Source organism: Chelonia mydas, chromosome 1 (genome assembly GCF_015237465.2).
Source record: "Chelonia mydas isolate rCheMyd1 chromosome 1, rCheMyd1.pri.v2, whole genome shotgun sequence".
NCBI classification, from domain to species: Eukaryota; Metazoa; Chordata; order Testudines; family Cheloniidae; genus Chelonia; species Chelonia mydas.
In genome coordinates this window covers 317060527-317086889 of record NC_057849.1, presented here as the reverse complement: position 1 = coordinate 317086889, position 26363 = coordinate 317060527, and the positions used below count along the sequence as shown (strand labels likewise).

The following is a 26363-nucleotide window of genomic DNA, read 5'->3' as shown; positions in this document are numbered from 1 at the left end:
TCAAGGGAGTTTGGACCACAGGGTCTGCACAGTTGCAGATTCTTTATCCCCTCAGCCCAGCCCAACCCCTCTTGTGCATGGGCCTATGCAGAACTGGCAAGGAACTCCCTTTTCAATGCACTGGGGAAGTGCAGCACTATAGCCCAGCCACTCTGCCTGTGGCTCCCCCTTATACAGTCTCATGCTGGAGTTGTCATAGTGCACACCATCTTGTGATAACCCTCAGCCAGAGGATCAGTTTCCTCCATTGAGACTGAAAAATCTTTGCCTGGGGAAAAGTAAACTAACAGAACAGTTACGGCCAAGTTATCGAAGAGGCCCCAACTCCACTTCCATTTGTTGGCACGCAGCTTTGCGCACACGTACACATATGGAGACCTTGAGAAAGGAGCACATCTTGGCTGACGGTGGGGGTTAAAAGCTCTCTATAGGCCCCTGATCCCAGTACTACTGTGCATAGGGCATTGGGTAGGGAAAGTGATTGCATCTCACACCCGAGGTTCTGACCCCAAGTTTTGAAAATATGGCACAGTGTATGATCTATTTGAAGACCCTGTGCAAACGTGCACTGCCATTTCTGCAACAGCCAGGTAAATTCCAGTGAATCGTGTTATGGATCACTTCTTTGGTGGCATAATACTGCTTAGCTTCTAGCAGTTTTCACTTACTACTGATTCTGCTCTAGCACTTTTTTCTTTTTGTTTGAGCAGGTTGACCTTTGTTTATATAAAACTACACAGATAAATACCATGTAGATATTGCAGCGATAGGCACCTTGGAAATACAGCAGATAGTAAAGAGAAATAAGGAAATACCAAGAGAACAGATGGTGTCTCTCCCAAAAAGAATTCTGAGACACCTATTCTCATTCTAGGCTTAATGTGTTTCCATATGGGATATACTGAAAACATGTTTCATTTCCTAGTATTAAACAGAGATAGTGTTACTTATTACACTGACATTTTAAAAATCCATGTTTTTGCTTAAGGCAGATGTCTAGAAGATATTTTCTGTGTTCACTAGTTTTGTGGTTCACTTTGGTTTTATAAATTAGAGTACAATACAGTTAGTGCACCCAAATACTGAATTGCACTGCATCTAAAGCTTTGTTTGCTATTTTACAGTCTGTATCTTATAAATCAGTTATTTAAACAGACATCTAATTATTTTCAGTCGCAGACTAAGTTCTGGAAAGATAATTGCTAGAAGTTGCTATTGGTTTATGGCAACAGTGTGTGCAAACTCAAAGAATTGGTAGATATCTGTACATTGTCTTAGTAATGGAATTTATACCAGATTGTGCACATTTTCCTTATATTTGGGTTTTGGAAAGAGTTATTGTTATTCACATGTATTGCCTTCATATTAGAGAGACTAGGCGAGTGCGTTAACATCTTTTATTGGACAAATTCATATTGTCATTTGTAATCTATGCATCCTGTAAACTCAAACTTTATGAATTTGTTATACTCATTTCTTTCTCCAATGTGAATCAATATTGTTACTAGGCACCAAATAAGTCCTGTAGTCAGTTTTTCGTTAGATGCATCACTGACCAACAAATGATCTGAGAACTGTATTAGCTAAAATTCAACCATGTTTTTTCCGGATGATTAATCCAGGGTGAATCATCAGTACAATTACTTAGTTTAAATGTAGAACATCCTTTTTATTTCCTATACAAACATAGTTCAGCTCCCAAACTATGACTTAGAGATCTTGACGGCTATGGCGAAGGACAGATGTCAGGATTGTACGGAATGAGCCATGATCAAATTACTTTTTCAGCAATGTCAAAAAGACTGCAAAATATGCTGTGACCTTCAGAGTCACCACCCATAAAAATAAAATCCACTGACTAATTTGCCAGTTCCTTGTTCCTTTACTTCTGCAAATAACTGTATCTCACACTGGCTGGCTCACATGCATAAAGGATGATGCATACTCTTCTGTATTTGTTGCTCTGCATCAAACTGGCTGTATAGTAACATAGTTCTACTCACTATTTTGAATGTAGATCTCCCAGATGGAAGCCTGTTAATTAATTCTGTGTTTGGCTAAATCTGCTTATGTTGGTGCCAGCTAGCTCTTGCTATCACAAACAGACAGGACAGAGATCTGGTGATGAGCACATTTTGGAGGATGAAAGAATGCGGGTAGGTGAACAGGTCAGCTACAGGTCAGAACTAAGTATTTTATAGTTCACTTAACACAACTTGTTCTGAATTTTGAAGATCTGCTGTGCAGATCAGAGCAGCTAAAAAGTAGGGGAATTAGCATTGATAAAATAGCTCGGACTCAAATCTGTGGAAAAAGAACAGAATTGCTGGAGCAGAAACTTATGACAAAAGAAAATCAGCCATATTGTGTACAACACAACTTTATTTTTCAGAAGAGTTCACCTCAATGTGTCAAAACAAAATGTACTTTTCTAATCTTGAAGCCAGCAAGATTTTAAAAGTTAAACTTTTAGTTTTCCCATCTGTAATTTTCATATTGAGATGGTTTTTAGAAAAGTATTTTAAAGGAAAATTATTTGCATATGTTTTATCAGAACACTGCAGTACGAATATCATTGTAGCAATGATACAGCACACCATTTAGTAATTACACTTAAACGTAATTGCCTCTATTGAAAAAAAACCCAGCCATCTATGATAACTGTACTTCAAGTGCTTCAGCAGTACGATGAAAAATTATCAGAGTTTAAACAATACAAACAGGTGGGAAAAACAAAACTACTGCAGCTAAACAACAGAAGTTTCAATAAGTTATTTAAATATGGTACTGTTCATCGTTCAGACACAAAACAAACACAAACAAAACCTTTTATAGCAAAGCATATGCTCATCAAAAGGCAACATAGAGAGAGGGTGCTAAACTCTGATCTTCATTATGTAGGTGTGAGACTGGATAAAAGACAATTCAGTCCAAAATCTATATTGACTTCAGATTTCAGCACAAAAGTATTAATACTCAAATTAATATACACATGTAAATAATCACTCCATATCTGTACAGGATCATCAATTTTCCCTGCTAAAATAGCAAGCTATTGACACAGTGAATTTGTGATTTATCAAAGGTCAGTTTTTCCCCACGCAAAACACAGCAAATTAAGTTTTATTTTATTATTTTCCACACTTCACTAATTAAAAGTACCTAAAATCTTTCAGTCAATTAAATCACATTTAAGATGAACTTGTGGTCCCATGTTCACCTTGTATAATGGACTCTCCAAAGGACTGTACCATTGTCAAGGAGGGAACCTTTTTGTGTATTAACTTAAAATACTTAGAAAATGTAGAATTTGCTGGTGCTTTATAATGTATTTATAATTTTTCTCTTGCCTATGCCTTTCTGGTATTATAAAATGCCCCTATGAGCTGCTTGTGAGATACTTCAGCTTGTGGTACTTGGTATCATCCAAACAGTTCACGAAAGCCTTTTATAATCCCACAAAGTTCCATAAACACTTTATAAGTGTTTATAAACACAAGATCAGGTATGCTTTATAGACAGATGTGCCTTTTATTTACTAAAATATTTCTAAACTCTTAAAATTATTACTTAAAGCCAGGAATGTATATTTGAATTGCATTGATAAGTTGCAAGATACAGTCAGAATCAAGTAATGAAAGATTAACCAAAAATAGAGATGAAGATGAAGTAAATGAAGATATATCACTACTTTCCAGTATTTAATCACATGCAGCTATAGAATAATTCTAGCAAAGCAGATCGTTTCAAACTGACATTGCAAATATTTCATTTTGATCTACTCCAATAGTGTAATTTCAATGGAAAGTACTCACACTACTTTAACACATCTATAATTATTACTGCAACACAGCTAGTCAATTAGTTATTTAAAAATGGAATGAACATCAGTCATTATGAAAATGTAAGCCAATTAATCCTCCTCCTGCCACACACATAATTTTGGTTGTTTCTCTGAAATATCTCCTGATGACTCAGAGAAGTTTTAAAATCCTTTAAAATGTATACAGAGGAAATAAAATATTTATAAAATTATATTTTAACCGTCAAAATGCTTTCCAATTTTAAAATATTTGTTAACTTGAATGAAATTCATATTTACTCAGGTAATTTTCTTTAACCTTTTTTTAAACAGCCTGGAAGGATATCTATAGTAATTGCTCAGCTGTACTCTGGTTGTAGACAGCTTCATCGTTAGAATTCTTCTCTATTCCTCTTGCAAAGAGTTTCATTAACTGACAGTGAACTCTGCAAAATAAAAAAATTATGTATTGAAGATTTTTTTAATTTTTCTTTTACTAAGAAGTAATCACATTTGCTATGGGCCTCATTTGGAATTACTGTGCATTCCACGTAGCTGAGCTAAACATTCTATTCCGCAGCACAAAGCTATGACCCCCCTACTGCTGGGACACTCCCCTTCTGCAGAGGATGTTGGACGGTGGAGTGCATATTCACAAGTTCACCAGCCCTGCGACCACCACTCCTCACAGAGAGCGTTCAATGGGAGTTTTGCATGAGCACACTACATCTGATTGATCACATCTGCTTATTCAAGTCTCTATGAAATAATATTTGATTCATAGATTCCAAGGCCAGAAGAGACATGGTGGTTACCTAATCATTTGATTACTGTTTAATGGAACTCTGTTCTATGGACAGACTTCTGTAGTGTATTTCTGGTTCCTTTAACCAATTAAAAAAACAAACTCCAGCCTTCCACAGTCCCTCTGCCATCTGACTTGAACATTTACCTAGTTGTAAACATACTTCTGTACTTGCCAAGGCCTGAAAGTCAGATGCAACATCTGACAAAGACCCAAAATCAGGGTACAAAGTGTCTTCATGGAGGTTAAGTAAAATGATATGGGGTTCACTCCTTTAGAGAATGTAGTTTCTATCATCTTAGTTTTATGATCCTTTATTTCTGATGCAAGTAATTTTTAACAATAAAAGTTAAGGGATAATGAATTTGTGTGGAATGTTGGTAACTTTGAAATGTATATGAATGATAACCCTCAAAATGAAGAATAACTGAAGGGTATTTTAAGATAATTTCTATGCCTGAAAATGTGGCATAAAATAATGAAAACTATAAAACACCAATATTTTGAGGATATTCTCAACCCTTATTATAACCTAACCGGAAGTTTGGCAAACTTGTGATGTTGCATGGAACTAGTTCCTCACTAGCCCAAACGAGCACTCGGAGTGCTCTCTGTATCTTCACTGTTGAATCCTGGGAATTGTGGAAGCAACTAATAGCTATATAAGCTTTTAGATGAAGCAGGAAGAAGGGGAGTGAACCATTTTCCTTTCCAACCTTTGCTATACAGGATATTTACAGTTAGTTTTACTTAGCAAACAAGAAGGCACATGAAGAAAAGCAAATGATCCCTGACGAAGCCAACCAATCATTGAAATTCCTGTCAGGATGTGATTTGAATCTGCTGTCAGATACATTTTAGTGTATTCTAGTGAAAGAGAAAGGATGAATTTAATATTTTCTTGGAAAGTATATGGTAAAAAGCAAAGGCTAGCGTTCAAAGGAATTCTTCACAAAGATTCTAAAAAGCATCACAGAATTCTTTAGGAATATAATGTTATCTACTACCTATTAACTTCTTAAAACGGACTGACTTAAAAGCAGATATCTTAAAAGGATCACCTTGCTACAAATAATATACACCTTGACAGTTACTCACCTAACTTCAATTGTGGAGCTATCCAAAGTTTCTCCATCACAGTTCCAGATGCTGTTACTAAGATTGCAGCAACAAGCTGGATGGTCTCTGCAGAACTGACCAAAGCGATTCTTTCCTACATCCTTGACATCAGTGACACTGTCTTCTAAATGCTTTGATGTAAATTGAAACTTCTTTACCCGATAAACCTCTACAAATGTGAAGTCAAACTACAAAGAGAAATTAAAACAGGCATTCTACTAAGTATTTTATTTAAATTAATCAGTAAAGCTCAACACAGAAAGCGGCATTTAATTTTCACTGGGCTCTCCAATTTTCCAGAAGGGCTGATTGTGGCATGAAGTACAAGTGATATTTTCCTAATGTTATACAATAAGTCAATAGTTCTTTTCACATAAAACACATGGTCCTCCCGTCTTTCAGGCCTTTGCTTTCATCACCAGGACATGGGTTCTCAAGGGCCTTTTTTCCAAAACCCTGCCCTTCTTATGGCTAAATGGGGTAGGATCCTGAAACTATCCATAGGAGGGGGGTCCCAAAATTATTTTATGTTGTGTCATAGGGTTGCAATATGAAAAAGATTGAGGCCCACTGCCATACCAGCCTATGATTCTCAACTTCCATACCCTATACAACTGCACTGACTTTTCTGCAACCCCCTCCCTCTGTGCTGTGTAACCTTCCCCTGAGGGCGGGGTCCAGTGATTGCCATATCTAGAGAAGTCCATGGCAGTACAGGCACTGTGAGGGAGCTGAGAATGTCAAGCATGGGGGAGGAACAGTAATATTTATTTTCCAATGAAGTAAAATCTTCTTAACTAGCTAACCTAATTGAAAACAAATGTGGTAATTAAGAGATTGTCTTAATTATCAGAGGATTAGAGGATTACTATGTGATGGTATACAACCACTTATTTCATAAAGTTGTTTAAAATAAGCTTTGTATAAAACATTAAGGGACCAATCAAGCTGCTGAGTGTCCTCTGCTCCCAGGAGGCAACTTACAGGATCTGGTCTGAAATGTTTAAAAGTCAGGATAATGTAAGGTACTCAGTTTAGCAACTGCAACACACGGGGAAACAACAAAAGTGAGCAAAGGGACACCCAATGAAATGCATGCTAGCAAATATCAACTCATTCCTGTTAACTAGTCTATATTAATGCAGAGACATCTCAATGTATCTAGGTTTTGGTATCATCTAAGCACCTAAATCAGAGTTTCTCAACAGAGGAATGCTAGACTAATCCAGGGACAGCCCAGGACAGAGAAGATGAGCAGACAGTGGTATGGGGCATATCACTCTAGGTAGGCAGAGGAAAGAACAGAGCAGGTGGTGAGGTGGGAGGGGATAGCTGCATGACCCTGGATCCATTCTGACTTCCCACTGCAAACATGTTCCTGTGGGGAAAGCTCTGGGAAGCTTCTCAAAGCCTTTTTTCTCTCCCTGCTCATGCTGCGTTCCTTAATATAGCAAGCCACAGCAGCAGCCCACGAGTACAGTGAGCAGCTTGCTAGTAACTTGTATTCCTGGCCAGAGAGCCACCAATGGATGCCCACCCACCCACCTTGAGCAGCACATAGCCTTATGATGGCTAATGTAGTGCCAATCTTTAAAAAAGGGAAGAAGGAGGATCCTGGGAACTACAGGCCAGTCAGCCTCACCTCAGTCCCTGGAAAAATCATGGAGCAGGTCCTCAAAGAATCAATCCTGAAGCACTTAGAGGAGAGGAAAGTGATCAGGAACAGTCAGCATGGATTCACCAAGGGAAGGTCATGCCTGACTAATCTAATCGCCTTTTATGATGAGATTACTGGTTCTGTGGATGAAGGGAAAGCAGTGGATGTATTGTTTCTTGACTTTAGCAAAGCTTTTGACACGGTCTCCCACAGCATTCTTGTCAGCAAGTTAAGGAAGTATGGGCTGGATGAATGCACTATAAGGTGGGTAGAAAGCTGGCTAGATTGTCGGGCTCAACGGGTAGTGATCAATGGCTCCATGTCTAGTTGGCAGCCGGTGTCAAGTGGAGTGCCCCAGGGGTCGGTCCTGGGGCCGGTTTTGTTCAATATCTTCATAAATGATCTGGAGGATGGTGTGGATTGCACTCTCAGCAAATTTGCGGATGATACTAAACTGGGAGGAGTGGTAGATACGCTGGAGGGGAGGGATAGGATACAGAAGGACCTAGACAAATTGGAGGATTGGGCCAAAAGAAATCTGATGAGGTTCAATAAGGATAAGTGCAGGGTCCTGCACTTAGGAGGGAAGAATCCAATGCACCGCTACAGACTAGGGACCGAATGGCTAGGCAGCAGTTCTGCGGAAAAGGACCTAGGGGTGACAGTGGATGAGAAGCTGGATATGAGTCAGCAGTGTGCCCTTGTTGCCAAGAAGGCCAATGGCATTTTGGGATGTATAAGTAGGGGCATAGCGAGCAGATCGAGGGACGTGATCGTTCCCCTCTATTCGACACTGGTGAGGCCTCATCTGGAGTACTGTGTCCAGTTTTGGGCCCCACACTACAAGAAGGATGTGGATAAATTGGAAAGAGTCCAGCGAAGGGCAACAAAAATGATTAGGGGTCTAGAGCACATGACTTATGAGGAGAGGCTGAGGGAGCTGGGATTGTTTAGTCTGCAGAAGAGAAGAATGAGGGGGGATTTGATAGCTGCTTTCAACTACCTGAAAGGGGGTTCCAAAGAGGATGGCTCTAGACTGTTCTCAATGGTAGCAGATGACAGAACGAGGAGTAATGGTCTCAAGTTGCAATGGGGGAGGTTTAGATTGGATATTAGGAAAAACTTTTTCACTAAGAGGGTGGTGAAACACTGGAATGCGTTACCTAGGGAGGTGGTAGAATCTCCTTCCTTACAGGTTTTTAAGGTCAGGCTTGACAAAGCCCTGGCTGGGATGATTTAACTGGGACTTGGTCCTGCTTTGAGCAGGGGGTTGGACTAGATGACCTTCTGGGGTCCCTTCCAACCCTGATATTCTATGATTCTATGATTCTATGATAAATGATGGAATAGATAGGGGGAGCAACCGGGGACAAGGAGCAAGGGGACAGGGAGGCAGTAACAAGCAAAAATGATTGAGAATAGAAAGGAAAAATAAAGAACAAGCAAGATCGGGGTGTGGACAAATGGAGGTGGGAAAGGAAGAGAGGGAGAATGGTATGAAGGAGTACAGGGCAAGAAGTTTTAGCCACTTACGTTGGGTAGAGGAGTGGGAATAGAAATAAAAAGGTGGGCCTAAATAAGCATTTTACAATGAGGTGCACCATTAATCAACTGTTTAGTCAATCATCCACACATGGCATTAAAGTCATTTGTCTGGCAATCATTCCAGGTAAGTCGGCATGCTGGCAGCCATAGATATGATCTCAGCACCCGAGCTAAGATTTCCCCTGATGGTACATTCTAAACAAGACAGGCACATTTCCCTTGGAATTAATCCTGTTAAAATGTAACAGCATAATGCGAGAGAAATTTTGATGTAGGACAGGAAAAGCTCATATTCTAATCACGTCTGGTCATTGAAGATCTTTCAGAAGCCTGTGTCACGCCCAAATTACAGTTTTGCTAACTACATTCTGACAATTTACATACATTATGCAGTTTCCAATGAGTAAATTCTTCTTCTTCATTTCCTGTTCTGAACAGTTGTGTGATACTGCTGCGGGGCAGAAGTTCCTGCATTTCAGTGTTTGGTGAAACAAACAAACAGGTATGTGCCTACAAGCATTTGGGGATGAAAGGATTTCAAGTACTAACTGTATCCAACAGAAATTACAAGGGAAATTTTACAAAGGCCTAATGTAATTACCAAAATTGGAATTTGGCTTAGGACACCCTGGGAGAAGTCCTTTCTCTTATGTAAAATGTCACAAGATCTTCGATGGTCACGTGTACAGAATATTTCATCTAAAATGCATAAATGCTCTTGTTTATCAGTTCCACCACTAATGATTTTTGTGCCAGACAGTTTTACCAGCATTTAGATCCCCTTCACACCCTGAACAGTACATGGTGTTAGAAAGAGAGAATACATACCTGATCATCTTGGTTTGTATGTCTGACGAGATACCTCAGAAAATTGAATCTGGAGCATTTGCGAACTAGAATGAGGTCAATAGAGCCATCTGCCAAGTGAGCTGCTGGTGAAAGGCCTTTAGGACTCCGTGGACAGGCACAGCTCATATTGACTGCATTGATGGCCAGAAACTTTCCCTTAATAACCTTCCAATCTTCTCCTCTTTCATCCTCTGAAACACACAGTCAAGCATGTCGTTAAGACTATTACCAATATACTTACAGGAGGAATGAGATACAACCATGCTTAGCAAGTTTCAGCTATTTAATACAAATTTTAATGCATTATGGATATGTATCTAATATAAGTAATACAATGTATTTTGTATATTTTACCATGAATTCATACACAAAGTTGATATTGTAATATTTAATACTTCTTCCTACTAAGCATTCTTTTATGAGTCTGTAGCACCAGAATGGTACACGCTCTTCTCCCTTATATCATAAATGTTTGACACTTCTACCACATGAATGTCAAATTCAGATTCCATATACTCCACATTCATGGTCATGGGATTAACCCACATCAAAGCAAAAAAAAAAAAAAAGTGGTGCCAACTGAAAAAAGGGAGCAAGGGGAGAGACAGCAATTTTTTCAGTTTTAATTTCAATTTATTAATATATTTATTTATTAAGATGCTGATCCAGGAAAATTAAGGATGTGTGCATGTGGTGGTTTGCTTGTTCCATTCTGTTTTGATTTTTCCCATGCCACAAAATGTATTCAAATAAATTTAAAAAATGTGGGAGGGAGGATAAATGATTCGGGGTCAGTGACGGCTGAAGTTTTGAGGAGGGAAAGAAGGAAATCTGAACGTTTTTCTGGCATCGGCAGTTACATGGGATTAACTGAGGGCAGAATTGGTCCCTGTGTGGTATTATAAACCTGCCCAGGTAACTGAAAGACAAAAATAGTAGAGAAGCTTGTTTTCATCCAGACCAAGCTATGGGTATTAATAGATTATAACCAGACTCAGTTTAAATGTCTGGATGCATCAATTTCACTACCAGGTAGCAGTATTTTTTTCCCCCTGACACAGTGGACTGTTACGCTGGAAACGCTGCATAAAAATAGCATTTAAAAAAAATGTAAAGAAAAAGAGTCAGACATGAGAAAAATAAGTTAAATTGCATGTTTTAGTTTTAAGATTACATCTTTTCTGCCTTATCCCTTCAATGAATTAAAAAGGCCATAAAAGCATTTTTAAACATCCCTTCCAAATATAAGTCGATTCAAATATTTAAGAGAGACTCCTCTATACAACCATCTACCCAGTCAAAAGATGCTTGGAGACTATGGTAATGAGCACTGTTTTAAGAGCTTACCTAGACAGAAAAGCAGCACTATAGATGATTAGGGTAGAGTATATTAAAGGAAGTATTAAGGAACCAACAAAGAAGATAAACTTGGATGATCAAGCTCAGTAATATACTGTATCAATGAAAAGGGGGGAGATGGAAGCCATGCGACATATCTACTTGTAGGGATTCTGCAATACAATATTCTTCCCCTCTACACATTTTGGTAAATCAATAGCTAATGGTTTTCTTTCTGAGTTGGTTTTCTGTGCCTTAAATGTAGTATTTTAGGACCTTCATTTGTACTATAATTCTGATATTCTTTGAACAATTTGATCAAATGGTGCCACGTTTGTTTTAGAGAAGAATTAGCCTGATCATGCAGCGTGAATAGCTTGTAAGCAAAAGCAGAATCTGTTGCGTGTGTTGGATTAATTCTGAAATGATCTTCCTCCAATCTAAACAGCAACAGAGAGACAGCGAGAGCCTGAGGGAGATATTTCTTGAAAGCAAATGAATTTTTCTAACTTCACTTGAATTTTCCACTTTTTGAATCTTCCACTCCCTTAGTTCAGTTGCCAACGAATCTGGTGAAACATAGCTACAGAATGACCGAGTGTTAAACATGGAGATGTTTCAGAGTATTTGATTGCAATATTCATTTGGGCCTTGACTCCACAGGTTGCTGGAAGCTGCTGAAATTACTTGTGCAGACACAAAGAAGTGCTAGTACTCAATATTTGCTCAGCACCTGCACAGATACTTCTACATAGAACTGAGAAATGCATTCAGTGCTCAGCAATATGTGCAAATTTCTAAACCTGTGCTGAACTGAGCAGGGAGGAAGCGGGCATGACGGAGGGTAGGGAGAGCAATCCAGTGAATACAAAGCATGTGTGCAGTGGCCTTTTAAATCTTTTTAGTTATTTTTACTGCAAACCAAGACTAGCAGATGATTCCACTTTGCTTATTAGTTTTGCTTAGAGAAGAGCTGGGACAGCCATGAGGACCAGCTGCTGACAGTATCTGTGTTCTAAGAAAATAGTAATCTGCACAACCAGAAGGTTAATGCCTCATGACACGTGCTGGCCACAGTATTCCTGGCTCACTAGCTAGCAGGTCCTACTCTCTTGAGCCAATGTTTATTGGATCATAACTAACATAGCACCATGCTTAGCAGCCTTCATGATGACCCTGAACTGCTCTTTCACAACTGTCTTCTAAACCCTTGCAGGGTCGAGTCTTTGATCAACACATCAGATAATTCTCTTCTAGTGTGACATGACACATTACCATCATCTTCCCACTTCTTTCTGCACATAAAGATGCTGAGTTAATGTAGATTTATAAGGAAAAACAGAAATTTGAAACAACCACTGAACTTCAATAAAGTATGATAAGCTCCTAAAACTGATGAAAATAAAACATTTCCTCAATATCATGACACATTTTTTGCAATTCCATCTTACCAGGGACTAGGCAATGTTACGATAAGTTACATAACCATAAAGAGAAACAAGAAAACCTGTGCCCTTGGTTTCAGCTGTATGTGGGGTGCATGCCCATAGGAAGAGCAGTGGTACGAGATACTGAATGAAAAACTGCTACAAATGCTCCTTCGCTCCTGATCATGGGGATTCTGGGCCTGATCCAGTGCCCAGACAAGACTCCTATTGCCTTCAACAAGCACTGGCTCACGTACTCTGAGCAGGGTTGGTTCCTAGGCATAAGTCAAAGCAACCTGAGAGTTCTTCTAATTTACTACAGCTGCTAACTATCTTAAGGGGTTGAAATAGCAGTTGAGGATCAGTGCAGCCTGAAAACATCCCAACTCTTACACTGGCAGCAGGAGGTGGGCCTGTCATATAAGTTGACACTCTTGGTGCTAAATATGCTAGTTTTATGACCAGAATCTACCAGCGATGTTGCACAAAATGACTGCAATATACTGGATGCTCTGGTCCACTATGTTTAATGTTTAAGGCCTTGATCCACTGAAGTCAGGCTTTGGATCAGGCTCTAAGGAAACAAAGAAGAACAGAAGTAGAGGTCTGCACTGGAAGTCTGTCCAAAAGACGAGAACACTGAAGAAGGATTTCCATGAGGAGATTGAGGCGGGGCTAGTTTCCAGTCAAATGGAATGCACGCATTTACATTAGTCTGAATTGGGCTCTGCTAGAGGCTCGAGGTTTGCCAAGACGGTACAGCACAAGTGAGGGAATAACAGGCTCCAGGAGAAGTGATGCAGCCAGGAGCAGAGCTGCACAGAGCCTTGAAGGGAAGGAGCAGTAGTCTGAAGGTACTGAGAAAGAAGACTGAAAGTCAATGCAGGAATTCAAGGAGTTGTGTATGTGTGTAGAGGGGGTTGACATGATTGGAGCACCAGATGAGGAACACCACGTAATCTGTACAGAGAACTGGTAGGGTGTCACTGAGAAAGATGTTAAGTAGGTTGTTAACAGTTCATGTTCACAGCATGATACTTACAATTTTTAACTGTTTATTTAGGATGAAGTTTAGCACTGATGAAGTACAAAACCTTAACTGCTATCTGCCAAGAAATCTATCTAGGAGGCAATTCAGCTTCCACACTAGCTCAGGGCTTGCCAATTAATTGTTATTTTGTGATTAAGAGTTCAGATGATTTAGGATTTAGTTGAGACCACAAAATAAACTCTTCTTCTCAGGCAGGAGAAGCCTGATCCACTAAACTATTCAAGGAATTAGTATATTTATTAGGAGGATTGTTGGAGGGTGATAATTTCTTATGGTTTTTCTTTAAATTCTTCTTTTCAACTTGAATCCTGAATTAACGGCTAGTTTATAATAATTAAAACAAGGTGAAATTGATCTAGGTGTTCAAGAATTTTTTTGAAATGAAACACTACACATTCTTCACATTTATCACTTCAATATGTTACCTTTATGTTCTAATCCATAATTCTTCTGTTGCTCCACTGGTTGTTGCTTACTTTGCCTGCAAATGTAACACCTGAAAAACAAGAATATTGTTCAGTTTAATTTTAGTATGTTTTTCTCAACTATTGAAATAAGTTACTTAAATTATTTTACATTTGGAAAATGTTATTTTTACCACAGCCTACATTCATTGTTCTTTAGCATATAAAGATTCCAAGTGCTTCAAACAGAGTTCAGTGCTTGGATTTACACTAAAGAAATCTGTGTAAGAAATACCAAATCCCTAAAAGGGATACATACACAGTAATGGATTATTTTAGTACTAAACTATGCAAAAGTCACACTAAAAGTTTTATTTTCTGCAAGTGATCAGAATCAAACTGAGCTGCCATTCCAAGAGATCTGTAATGCACACCCAAGAGTCTACAGCAGAGTACAGATAACAGAATAGGATTGTGAGCACAAGTGTAGTATGACTCTCTTCCCCACATCCACACCATGGTCCCATTCCTTCAACTGGATCCACGCAGATGGATTCTTGTGCCCATGTAGAGCATCACTGATTTCAATGATGATCTGTCCTCTTGGATTGGACTGCAGGACCAGGGCTGTTGGGAGGGGCACATTAACAACAGTACCAAGGGCTGAGGAAAGTCTGATCCCCAATTCAGATGACTTGTTTTTTTAAATGTATATTTGTTTGGAAACTCTTGTTTAGCTTTTGCAAGGTTTTTTAATTTCATAATTATTTTTAGGTTCAACATTTTTAAATAGAAAAAAGTGAAACACCTTTAAAATGTAAGTAGAAAGAAAAATATCTGTACAACATTATGGAATTTCATAAGGTCCCGACATGACATTAGTAGAGTGGGATGGGACTCTCCCAGTGTAGGTCTTCAGCAGCAGGGACCGGACCCAGGATGCCTGGATCTGAAGCCATGAGCCTCTACTGTCTGAAATCAAAGACCCAGGTCCGTTATCTCAAAGCAAGGAACAGATCCTTTACACCTCAATGACTACTGACAAAGACAGTTCTACCTTAGAGCAAAATTATTAATAGAATTGGAAAAAAGGAAACTAGTGATTAATTAAAATATATTTGGCTGTATTAGGGGACCCTGCCTCCAGCTAATATGGGGTTTGAGTTTTGCAATTTACTTCAATGGGAAAAGAACAAGTCCCCAGACCTGAAACGACTGAACCATGTATGTAGTCACATTAACCTCAAGAGTCATATTGTGATAATTGAAAAGATTTTACCTGAATGGGACTACTCACATGCTTACATCTTTCCAGGATCTGAAGCCTCATAGTGTAATTACTTCCTTGTTTGTAGAAGCTAGAAGGCTTTTGGATTTGTCTTTTGCTCGTGTTTACATGACATGTGTCCTTGAGTGTCTCTTTGGTAACTGAGCACTACATTATTGCTTTATTTTGCTTCCTTTAGTAATGGAGGATGAAACACGTCAGCTGGTCAATAGACACATTTTTGTAATGCAAACCAGTTCTAGTGTTTCTTTTTTGTTTTGAAGAGTTAACTTTGTCTACTGACTTAGGAAAATTAAGTGGTCCATTTGATAATCAAGGAACTGCACTTCTTTTTACAAAATTCATCTCTTCCATAGCATGTTTCTGGATATGGAAAAAACAAAATTGCCCTTATCTGTACCCAAAATAAATAAATAAGTGTTCTGTATTACTTTTCTTTGTTAGATCATGCAGAAAATGGAATTGAATAGTTTATCAAAATTGAAACTCTCAGTTCTGATCCCTTTTTAAACAGTTTGTGTGTAATTACCAATAGAGATATATTAACTTACCCTGTTCTGCATTTTTTTTTATCTCTTGGAGATCCCAGTGTGTGTTTTGCAGGTAGAAAGGAAACTGTTCCCTCATAGTAATGATGAGAAAGAAACGTCTTGAAACCTTAAAAAAACAAAACAAAACAAAACAAACAAAAAACCAACAACAGCAGCATTACATAGCTTTTAGTTGTTTTAATCGTGCATTTCATCCATCCCTTTGTTGTTCCATTTCCTCCACCAGGAATTGCAAGAGAACAGTTGCCCTTCTCAATTCCACATCTCTTTGCTATACTGGAACTTTTAGAATAGGTGGAAGGTGAAAAATACCTCTCCTTCATTTTCCTTAATTATTACTTGAATAAAAAAAATTGTGGCCGAGACTTTTAAAGCATATGGCACTTAGCTACACAACTCCCATGAATTTCAGTGGCCTAGATGGGGCAAAAACATTAGTTTTTCTTTTTAAAGGAGAGGGGACATAAACAATACTTCCCAGGAGCATAACAACTGGATTTATAGGGTTCAAGAATGGAGAGTACAACCAAAATTAAAATTCAGATATTAATTTCCAAAACTCTCTGTGAAAGTGAGAAGCACAATATGAAGGTCAAATACAAAATTGAATGAGTCTATTCCTGGATTTACAAGCACTTTGGCAAACAGTCTTAAGAAAGGGGGATGAATAAGAAATACATGGATAGAAATATTTGAAGATCACTAGTTCACCCACCTTAAAAAAAAAATCAAACCAAAACTTATTTTTTCTGGCCAATATGATTTACAGAATTTAGGAAAATAATGTTTTGGAGCTATGGATGCTTCCTCCACATCACTGTAGTTACACTGCTCTTTCAAGCGCAACAGCCTCATTCTCTACAGTTAATCCAATACCTGGCTCCATTTTTTTTTTCTCCTTGAAAAAGAAGAGGAACACTTGGGTTCATTGGTTCCTTTTCTACCCTCAAATGTTGCTTCTTGCCCTTACTCCTGTAGCACTAACATTACTTGTTCTCAGACAAAACACATTCCCAAGCTCTCCCATTAAAATTGGTTACTGAATGTTAAGGTTGATATGTGATATCACTCTTACAAAGAGCACATTAACAATAATGGTGCTATTAGTAAAACCTGGACAATAACCATCATGGAAACTATCAGATGTTGACATTTAACAAATTTTGCTTAATCTGTCAGCTTCCATAGTGTGAATGGAAACAGTTGTGATGAATAATACTAGGAACTTTGTTCACTTTACTCACTGAGTTAGCTTATCAATGAAATTTTAGTTATAGATGAGGAGGCTACCTACTTGTAACTGGAGGTTTTTTGAGATGTGTGGTCCCTATCTGTATTCTGCTATGGGTTACGCATGTGCACCATGGGCCCACAATCAGAGAATTTGAAAGTAGTGTTGGTTGTTGCGCGCATGTGCCCTGACTCACATCATGCCTCTGACTGAGGTGATAAAGAGCGATAAAGCGTGGGGTGGACTGACTGCATATCCAGTTCCTTCTCCACCATGAATCTGACAGATCTGAAGTGGAGGGGAAGGAGGGCAGGAAGTGGAATACAGATAGGTATCACACATCTCAGAGAACCTCCAGTTACAGGTAAATAAACTCCTCTTCTCTTCTTCTTTGAGTGATGGTTCCTATTGTATTCCACTGTGGGTGATTGACAAGCATTCCAAGTGGGAGGAGGGTGCGAGGATGAGGATAGAAGGGTTGTGTGGAGGACCGCCATTCCAAAGGAGGCAGCTGCCACTGCAACTTGCACCAAGGCATAGTGTGTTGCGAACATGTAGGCAGAACTCCACATGGGAGATTCTCTGGGTGGAGAAGGCCTGTCCCCTGATTCTCTTCTACCACAATAAACAGTCTAGGGCAGGGGTCCCCAACGCGGTGCCCGCGGGCGCAATGGCGCCCACCGAGGCAGTTGTGTGCCCCCGCAGGACAACGCACCGCCGAAATGCTGCCGCAGAGCGCGGCCACCCTAAAGCCGCCCGCCGAAATGCCACCGAGAAGCATTGCCGATTCTCAGCAGCATTTTGGCGGTGACGCTTCTTGCTGCTGCCGCTTCTCAGCGGCATTTTGGCGGCGGGGTGTCCAGCACCTGCCACAGTCTTCTGGGAATAGGAATATGCTATTCCCACAGAAAGGCTGGGGACCACTGGTCTAGGGGACAACCTGATTGTTTTTGTTCTCTGCAGGTAAAGGGCCAAAGCTTGTTGGACATCGAGGGAATGGAGTCTACATTCTTCTGCAGATGTGTGTGGTTATGGAAAGAAAAACAGCTAAGTGAATGGACTGGTTAATATGAAACGGGGAGACCACTTTTGGTAAAAATTTCAGGTGTCGGCATAAGGAGACCGTATCCTTGTGAAATACTGTGAATGGCGTTATGACATTATGCCCCATATTCTTCATAGAGATATTATTAGGATATGATTATGATGTAACTATGATGTATTTTATGCAAGATAGGTCATGTAAGATATCGTTGAAAAGGTTATGATTCACTGAATATGATTATCCTATTTGGATGCATGTATCATTTTGGTATCTGAAATTAGGAATATTGTCTATGCAGCTATTACAAATGAGTTTACACCAGGGGAATGCCCACTAGGCAGAATGTAGTCAGTCTAGATGGCAGGCTGGAAAGAGAGAACAATAGGACTTAGAAAATGCTAATCTCCCACTGGGAAGCCTTCCTGAGGATGCCTCAAACAGTCTCTGAGTTATGGCTGCTGTGACCCTACAGGGACATATGACCAAGTCACCTGGTACTGGATTCCATCTTGAAATACCATTGTTTTTCAAATGAAAGGCATGGGAACTAAGCCTGGAGACAAAGAGTTACCGCCATATGCAAAAGCTATTTATGGCAGGGGAGTGACATCATCGTGGTTCATCACTGACTCCCCGCCCAAGAACTCCTAAAAACACCTGAGAAACAAGGACTGAATTGGGAAGACAGGCTGAACCCAGGCTAGAGGGATTTCTAGCCTGTGAAAAGAATACCTTTTAAGCTAAAAGCAAGCGCAGCTTGCCCTCAAGAATCTCTGTAAATTGCCTAAATCAACATTTAGGGTGAGAATTTACTCCTCATATCCCATCTCTTTAGTATATTAAACTTAGATTGTGTTTTTGTATATTTGCAAGGTAATCTGCTTTGATTTGTTTGCTATCCCTTATAATAACTTAAAATCTATCTTTTGTAGTTAATAAACTTGCTTTTGTTTTGTCTAAAATCAGTGTGTGGAAATATAACTCAGAGCAGAAAGCTGCTGCATATTCCTTTCCAGATTGAGGGAGAGGGCGAATTTTAAGAGCTTACACTGTACAGCTCTCTGTGCAGTGCAACGCGGTACAATTTTGGGTTTACCCTCAAGAGAGGGTATGTGCCTGAGAAGCTGGTAAGTGCCCAAGCTATATAGCTTTCCTATGCAGGGGCTGGTCAGAAAGCCTGTCTGCATGTTACTACAGCTGGGTGTGTCCCTACCTGTGTGCTGGTGAAAGTGGGAGTGTGTCTGAAGCTTATCACAGCATTACAAGGTGGGAGCCCAGGCTGATGGGTCAGGGGGCTCAATGGTACCCCCGTTAAAGGCAGCACCCCAAGGGGAACCCATCACAGGTGTGTCTGCCATAATTGCTCCAAGTTCACCGATACTTCTCCCTGAAGTGATTAGATAGGATGGAGACCTTCATGGAGAGAAGGGATATGGAGCAAGACACCATTGGTTCAAAGGGTGAGGGTTTCATAATACGGAGAGTACCAGATTCAGGTCCCATTGAGGCATGATCATTTGGAGAAGGGGAAAGGTTCTTAGGAGGCCTTTCCAAAATCAAGCGTTAGCATAAAAAAGAGTAACCCTCCGTAGAAGGATGGGACATGCTAATCGCCATCAGGTGGACTCACAAGATGCTGAGGGAGAGACCCAATGTCTTTAAAGATCGAATGTAGTCCAGGATTAGGGAAACTCTGCAGCTTCTGGTACAACACCTTTATGTTGTACCCAAGACGAAAAGCATTTCCATTTAAGTCCAATAACATTGTCTAGTGGAGTCTTTCCTACCTTTAAAGTCAATGTCCTCTACTGCTGAGGAACATATGTATTCTAAGGTCGATGCCCATCAAATACCATCCCCTAGGTGGAGAGATCGTGGATTGGGATGCTTAATCCTGCTGGTGTACTGGGTGAGAAGATGAGGGAAGTTCAGGGTGGTAATGGGTAGACAGGGTGACATATGCAGGAGATTGGGGAACCACAATTATCTGGGCCAGAAGGGGGCAATCCGAGTGACCATCTCCTTGTCTCACTGGATATTGTGTATAACCCGAAACAGAAGGAGCAGTGGACGGAAGGTGTAGTTTATTTGGTCTGACCAGGAGAGAAGGAGAGAATTGCCCCAGGAGAGGTAACCGAGGGCATCTTTGAGCAATATATTGCTGTTTGTCTGAGAAGTGAATAGGTCTCTGTTTGGGGTCCCCCACTGCGTGAAGATGCATATAGCACTTCTTCGTGAAGTTCCCACTCATGGTCGATTGAAAAGTGTCTGCTGAGTGAATCTGTGAGCACATTCTCTGTCCCCAGAAGATAGGCTATGGATAGAGTGATCTGATTGCTGACGCACCCGTTCCACAGACTGACTGCATCTGTGCATAGAGCAGCAGATTTCGCTCCCGCTTGTATGTTGATGTAGAAAACAGTGGTGATGCTGTCTGAAATGATCAGGATGAGAGTGAATGAGTGGAAGAAAGAGTTCACATACCTTCCTTACTGTTTGAAGTTCCAGGATATTGATGTGCCTCCTGGATTCTCAAGATATCCACGTCCCTTGTGTTGTGCAGTTGTCCAAATGGACTTTCCAGCCTAGCAGGCATGCATCGGTGATGACAGTTTTGTCTTGGGAAGAGGGAAGAAAGGGGACTCCCAAGCGTATGTGATGTGGGTCTGTCCACCACAGGAGGGAGGACAGTACCTTGGACAGGACTGTCAGCATAAGGTTCATGGAATGGCGGCTCATTAAGTACACAAACTGCAGCCCTGTCTGAAGGCAATGAAGGTGAAGTCTTCCAAAGGGGGTCACATAAGTGCACAAGACCATATGGCCAAGTAGAGATAAGACAAGTCTTGGCTGGTACACAAGGGTTGTTCATGATGCAAACTATGATGTTGTTCATTGCCTGAAATTTGTCTGTGGACAAATATGCCCATGCCAGGATAGAGTTTAGGGAATCCTCAGGTGGGTGGAGGGGAGGAGGAAGGGGGCTGGAGAAGAAGCTGGAAGCGGTGGTGAAGATGATTACTGGGAGGGCTATGCCCCTGCTTGTCCCCCCTTGTACATGCCCCTGCATGGACCAATGGACACTAATTTCAATTTCTCTGACTCCAGCCACATGGCACACATGTGTAACCCAGAGTGGAATACAACAGAGACTACCACTTGAAGAAGAATTATATCTATATACAACTTCAGGAGTTAAAACAAAGCCACTTGTTAATCACAATAGTCTGAAAAACAGATTAGACACCAGTTGTAACATTTCAAAAACCAAGTCCCTTTAAACTCCTTCCAGCTCCCAAAATCTTGAAAATATTAATTTATAACTTTCCAGGAAATTAATTTGGTATAATCAGAGTAAGTTGTCCACAATTTTGGTTATTTGAAACACTTATTTTTATCACAGATAAAATGTTAAGAAATAAAGAGACTGAAGCCCAGAGTTAAACCAGAAACTCAGTGTAACCTTCATTTTGGAGCTATTTAGGATGCCTCTATGTTATGATGCGCTATGTGTGCATGAAGCTTCACAACAGGCTAGACTATTAATGACAGGTTTCAGAGTAACAGCCGTGTTAGTCTGTATCAGCAAAAAGAAAAGGAGTAATTGTGGCACCTTAGAGACTAACCAATTTATTTGAGCATAAGCTTTCGTGAGCTACAGCTAATTTCATCGGTTGCATGAAGTTGAAAATACAGTAGGGAGATTTTATGTACACAGAGAACATGAAACAATAGGTGTTACCATACACACTGTAAGGAGAGTGATCAGGTATTACCAGCAGGAGAGGAAAAAAAAAAAGCCTTTTGTAGTGATAATCAAGGTGGGCCACTTCCAGCAGTTGACAAGAACGTGTGAGGAACAGTGGGGGGGGGGGGGGGAAAAAATATGGGGAAATAGTTTTAGTTTTACTTTGTCTCCCCACTGTATTTTCCACTGCATGCATCCGATGAAGTGAGCTGTAGCTCACGAAAGCTTATGCTCAAATAAATTTGTTAGTCTCTAAGGTGCCACAAATACTCCTAGACTATTAATGAGATCCAGTGTGCTTGGTGGTGCCTTAGGGAATTTCCATCTGATTCAGTCTGGCTGTTATTTTTGAAAAGCTTCACAGAAGTTTACTTCGAGAGAAGTTATCCAGCGCTCCATTATCTTTAGATTTTCTACATAAGGATATAGTAATTACACAAAAGTTACCTGAAAAGTCATATCTGATCGTACCCATCCACCGCTTCTTTTCACTGTCTTTTAGTATATCGCCATAAAAACCATAGCCCAACAGTGACACGAAGTATTTAAGAAATGTATTGTTGTGATGTATGGAGGAGACATCCAGAGGCTGAGAATCACCTGTTAACAGAAATTCCAGGCTTTATCTCAGTTAAAAGTTTCTTTGTTTCAAACCTGATACTAATTTTTAATTTTAAACATTTTTTTTTATTGAGAACATCCTTATAAAACGTGCAACAGAGAAAAAGAGAAACATTCTGCAAGGCTAATGATGCCATATATTGTTAAATGAGGAAAAATAATGAAGACACAAGGAGGCCAGTGTACTAATGTACTGGCCAGTGTACTGGAGGGGCGGGGGCAGAGACAACAGCGGCATCTTGCTGAATCCTACCATTTTTGAAGTTGCTTAATGTAATGTATTTGAGCTAATTCTATATTTTAGCATAAGCAAAAAAAAGCAATACTTAAAAAAATACAAATATACACCTACGTTTAATATTCTAGGCCAAACACTATGTCCAGAGCACATGAGGGCCCCAATTCTGCAAAGGTGTCCACAGGTGCTTAACTTTATGCTCACTTCAGTGGGACTACTCACAGTGCATGAAGTCAAGTATTTGCATAGATCTCTGCAAGATCAGGTTTTAGGATTACAACAGTTAAGCTTTCAAAAGCCAAGAAATGCTGAAATTAAGGTTGCATGCAAAATCTTAACACTGCTCTTTATACTTCTGCATTACAATAATTTTAAAGTATATAATCATTTATTTCTTGTTTACAATATTACCAAAAGTTAAAGTTTCAGAAAGTTCTGATCATCCGAAAACAGTCGGTTAAAACAGAAATGCTCATCCAATCTTAATGCAGCTCTATTTAGCATCATATAGATAGATAAATAAAGTATGAGCTGTTTGCTAGTGGGGTGTGTGTGGTGTGTGTGTGTATCTCACTAGCAAACAGCTCATACTTTATTTATCTATTATAATAAAACTATATTCTTACACACAGAAATGATGATCATTCTGGATATGTTAAGGTCTTGAAAAGAAGTTAATGACCTGTAAGCTGAAAACCTACCCACAATAATATGTAGTGCTGATGTTACTGGATCAGTGACACCAACTGTTGCATAACATATGCAGTCTGTTGAACCTGTAAAAAATAAATGCTTTTCATTTTTCATCTTTTAATAATAGAGAGAATACTGCTCTATACATGTAGTCGTTCAGATAAAAACATTCTATCCTCTCATCACTTTTTATTCCCTTTTCCTAAATGCGAAAATAGAATAAAACCAAGCAATAATATGGATAGGAAAATTATAACAAATAAATTAGAATACTGATTTCCTCCCTGAGTGAAATTTACTCCTCTCTGAACAAAGTCCACATACTTCCATTTTATGCGCTGAAGAATGCTGGATTTGGGGAGGTGGAAGCCGATTCTACCTCAGCGAAAGGACAATGGCACAGTCTTTATCTCAGCCTATGGACAGGAGTGGCAGCTTCTGCCACTTTGCACCCCAAGTTCAGAAATTCCTGCTCACTGGAACCTCATTTAAAAAAAAAAAAAGATAAAGCAATCCACTCCATACCAGTCAATTCACAGCCTTAGGGCACAATTCCTTAGGACATAGGGATGCACCTTTAGGTATTGCTTTTTCATCACTGCGGCCTGATCTATACTACAGAGTTAGGTCGACGTAAGGCAGCTTATCTTGACCTAATTATGTCAGTGTCTACACTACAGCCTTGTCCTGCCAATGTAAGTGCGCTACTATACCGACATAATAATTCCGCTTCCACAAGAGTTGTAGGGTTTATGTCAGTGTAGTTAGGGCGACGCAGTGTCTGTGTAGACACTGTGTTACTTACATCGCTGTTAGCTCTCTTGCCCAGTGGAGCTGTGAAATTGACAAGAAAGCTGGGCAGCTAGAGAGAGAGCTGGGTGACTGGCCCCTGCTTCCAGCTGGGAGCCAGGGCAAGAATGGATCCTGCTCCCAGCTGAGCGATGGGGAAGGAAGCCCAAGCAGCTGAACCACGCTCTCAGCTGGGACCGAGGTGAGAAGCCCAATTGGCTGGACCCCACTCCCAGCTGGGAACCGGGTGAGAATGGACCCTGCTCCCAGCTGGGAGCCAGGGCGTGAAGTCCAGGCACCTGGGCCCTGCTCTCAGGGGCCGAGAAGCCCTGGCGGCTGGACCCCACTCCCAGGGGGCAAGAAGCCCTGGCAGCTGGACCCCGGTCTTGGTGGGGAATGGGGAGGCGAGAAGCCCCGGGCGGCTTCCCCTGCTCCCAGCGGGGAACAGGGAGCAAGAAGCCCCAGGTGGCTTCCCTCACTCCCAGTGGAGAACAGGAAGACGAGAAGCCCCGGGCAGCTTTCCCCACTCATGGCAGGGAACAGAGAGGCGAGAAGCCCTGGGCGGCTTCCCCCCACTCCCAGGGGGAACGGGGAGATGAAATGGGAGGCGGCAGCTCGCCGAAAGCCCAGGAGCCTGTGGGGCATCCGGGCTTCCAGCTGGGAGACCAGGCTCTCAGCTCCCCACACTGCCCCTCTTAGGTCAGTGGAAGCACTCCTGGTGATGACGCACACCACCGACCCAAAGAGCACAGTGTGTACATGCACCACTATAGTAATCGCTGCCGTGGCTGTAAGTTAATCTAATATAGGTCAACTTAAGTTTTTAATGTAGACATACCCTAACACATGAACGACTATTGCATGCATCATCCTCCTAGTCCACCAATCCTCACTCTTTTTTGAAAGGGCAAGTTGATGTGGGGCAAATAGACTGTGTAAAGACCTTGAATATGGATTAAATATATTTAGGTTACTTATATTTTCACCCATTAATTTGATTGGGTCCTTACAGAAAATACTTGCAATCTTATTTTTTTCTGTACAAAAATCCCTTCTTTCCCACTTAAAAAAAAATATGTTACCACAGTACAAAATTACTGGTTTCTAGACTCTGTATAATTAGTCAGTAACTCTATCTAAGCATCTGGATTGCACAAATGTTTGTCTGGAGTAAAGATACAACAAAACCTGCAAAAACTAGTAGATATACCTGTGCCTTTGTATTAAAGTAGCATGTTTATTATTAATACATACTTTTGTTTGGAAGAGGAACAGCTTGTGATAAATCCAACATACTGGAAAAGAGTTGGTATGAAACAGAGGTTCGTGGTCAAAAGGTCCCTCCTGTTCTTTGCAAACAACTCTCACCTCAGATCTGACAAACTCACTACACCAAACATGTCTTACAGGATATTTACCTATGTAAGGTACCTACAGAAAACTAATAACTTGTCAAGATTCATAATCATGAGGTTTATGTACAAGTTATATTTAATGAATAATGTACTTATACTGAAAGCATGCTTTATGGACTTGGAGTAAAAATTAGTCACCAGGAGATAATGTGTGTTGATGATGGCCCATTCAAGCAGGAGGGAGTTACCACTCTGCCTATTTTGCTGGTGATACAATACAAGGCTCAATTGTTTGGGCTTGTTCAACCCCAAGACTTTCAATGGAAAACCATCAGAGGCAACAGCAATCAATCAAAACCTCTTGATGGTAAAAAAGAAACGTTACAGCAAGACAGGGGTTCACCCTATCTATGAACAGAAATAAAACACTGTTTCAGTAGAACACTAAGGAGGGGAAGGTACCCTGAATCCTTTCGCTGTGGAGACACCTCGAGAAGCAAGGTGTGCTCATGAAAAATTAGATCCTGGCTCACGTGAAGCCAGCCACAGACTGAACTTGGGGGGTGGGTGCAGAAATCTACTTTTTAGATAACGAAGGTAACTATTAATAAGTGTAGGCTCAGGTTCATGTTTTATTATTTTGTATTGTAATCATTTGTTTTCATCACTCTCTCTTGCTTCCAGCAGAATCTTTATTCTTAAATAAACCATACAAGTGCTGTGTGTTAATCAGGGGCAGTAGATTAAGATAAAACTGGTAAACTGCTCCTGGAATTTCTGTTAGTAGCCAGTGGCAGGGGCTGGATA

The 26363-nt window shown here is 40.3% G+C and overlaps 1 protein-coding gene across 4 annotated transcripts in view; it reads right to left on the bottom strand.

The window, feature by feature from the left end:
• Window positions 1–2364: 2364 nt before the first annotated feature.
• The window catches only part of CERK (ceramide kinase), a 72867-nt gene continuing 48868 nt past the window's right edge, over window positions 2365–26363 (bottom strand). For all 4 annotated transcript variants that reach the window (XM_043551069.1, XM_037889085.2, XM_037889084.2 and 1 more), the window contains 7 exons: window positions 23421–23495; window positions 22308–22460; window positions 15837–15942; window positions 14019–14089; window positions 9757–9968; window positions 5706–5914; window positions 2365–4248 (listed from right to left, as the gene is read on the bottom strand). In XM_043551069.1, the coding sequence (XP_043407004.1) occupies window positions 4149–4248; window positions 5706–5914; window positions 9757–9968; window positions 14019–14089; window positions 15837–15942; window positions 22308–22460; window positions 23421–23495 (926 nt within the window). In that variant the 3' untranslated portion in view covers window positions 2365–4148. The remainder of the gene's footprint in view (window positions 4249–5705; window positions 5915–9756; window positions 9969–14018; window positions 14090–15836; window positions 15943–22307; window positions 22461–23420; window positions 23496–26363) is intronic.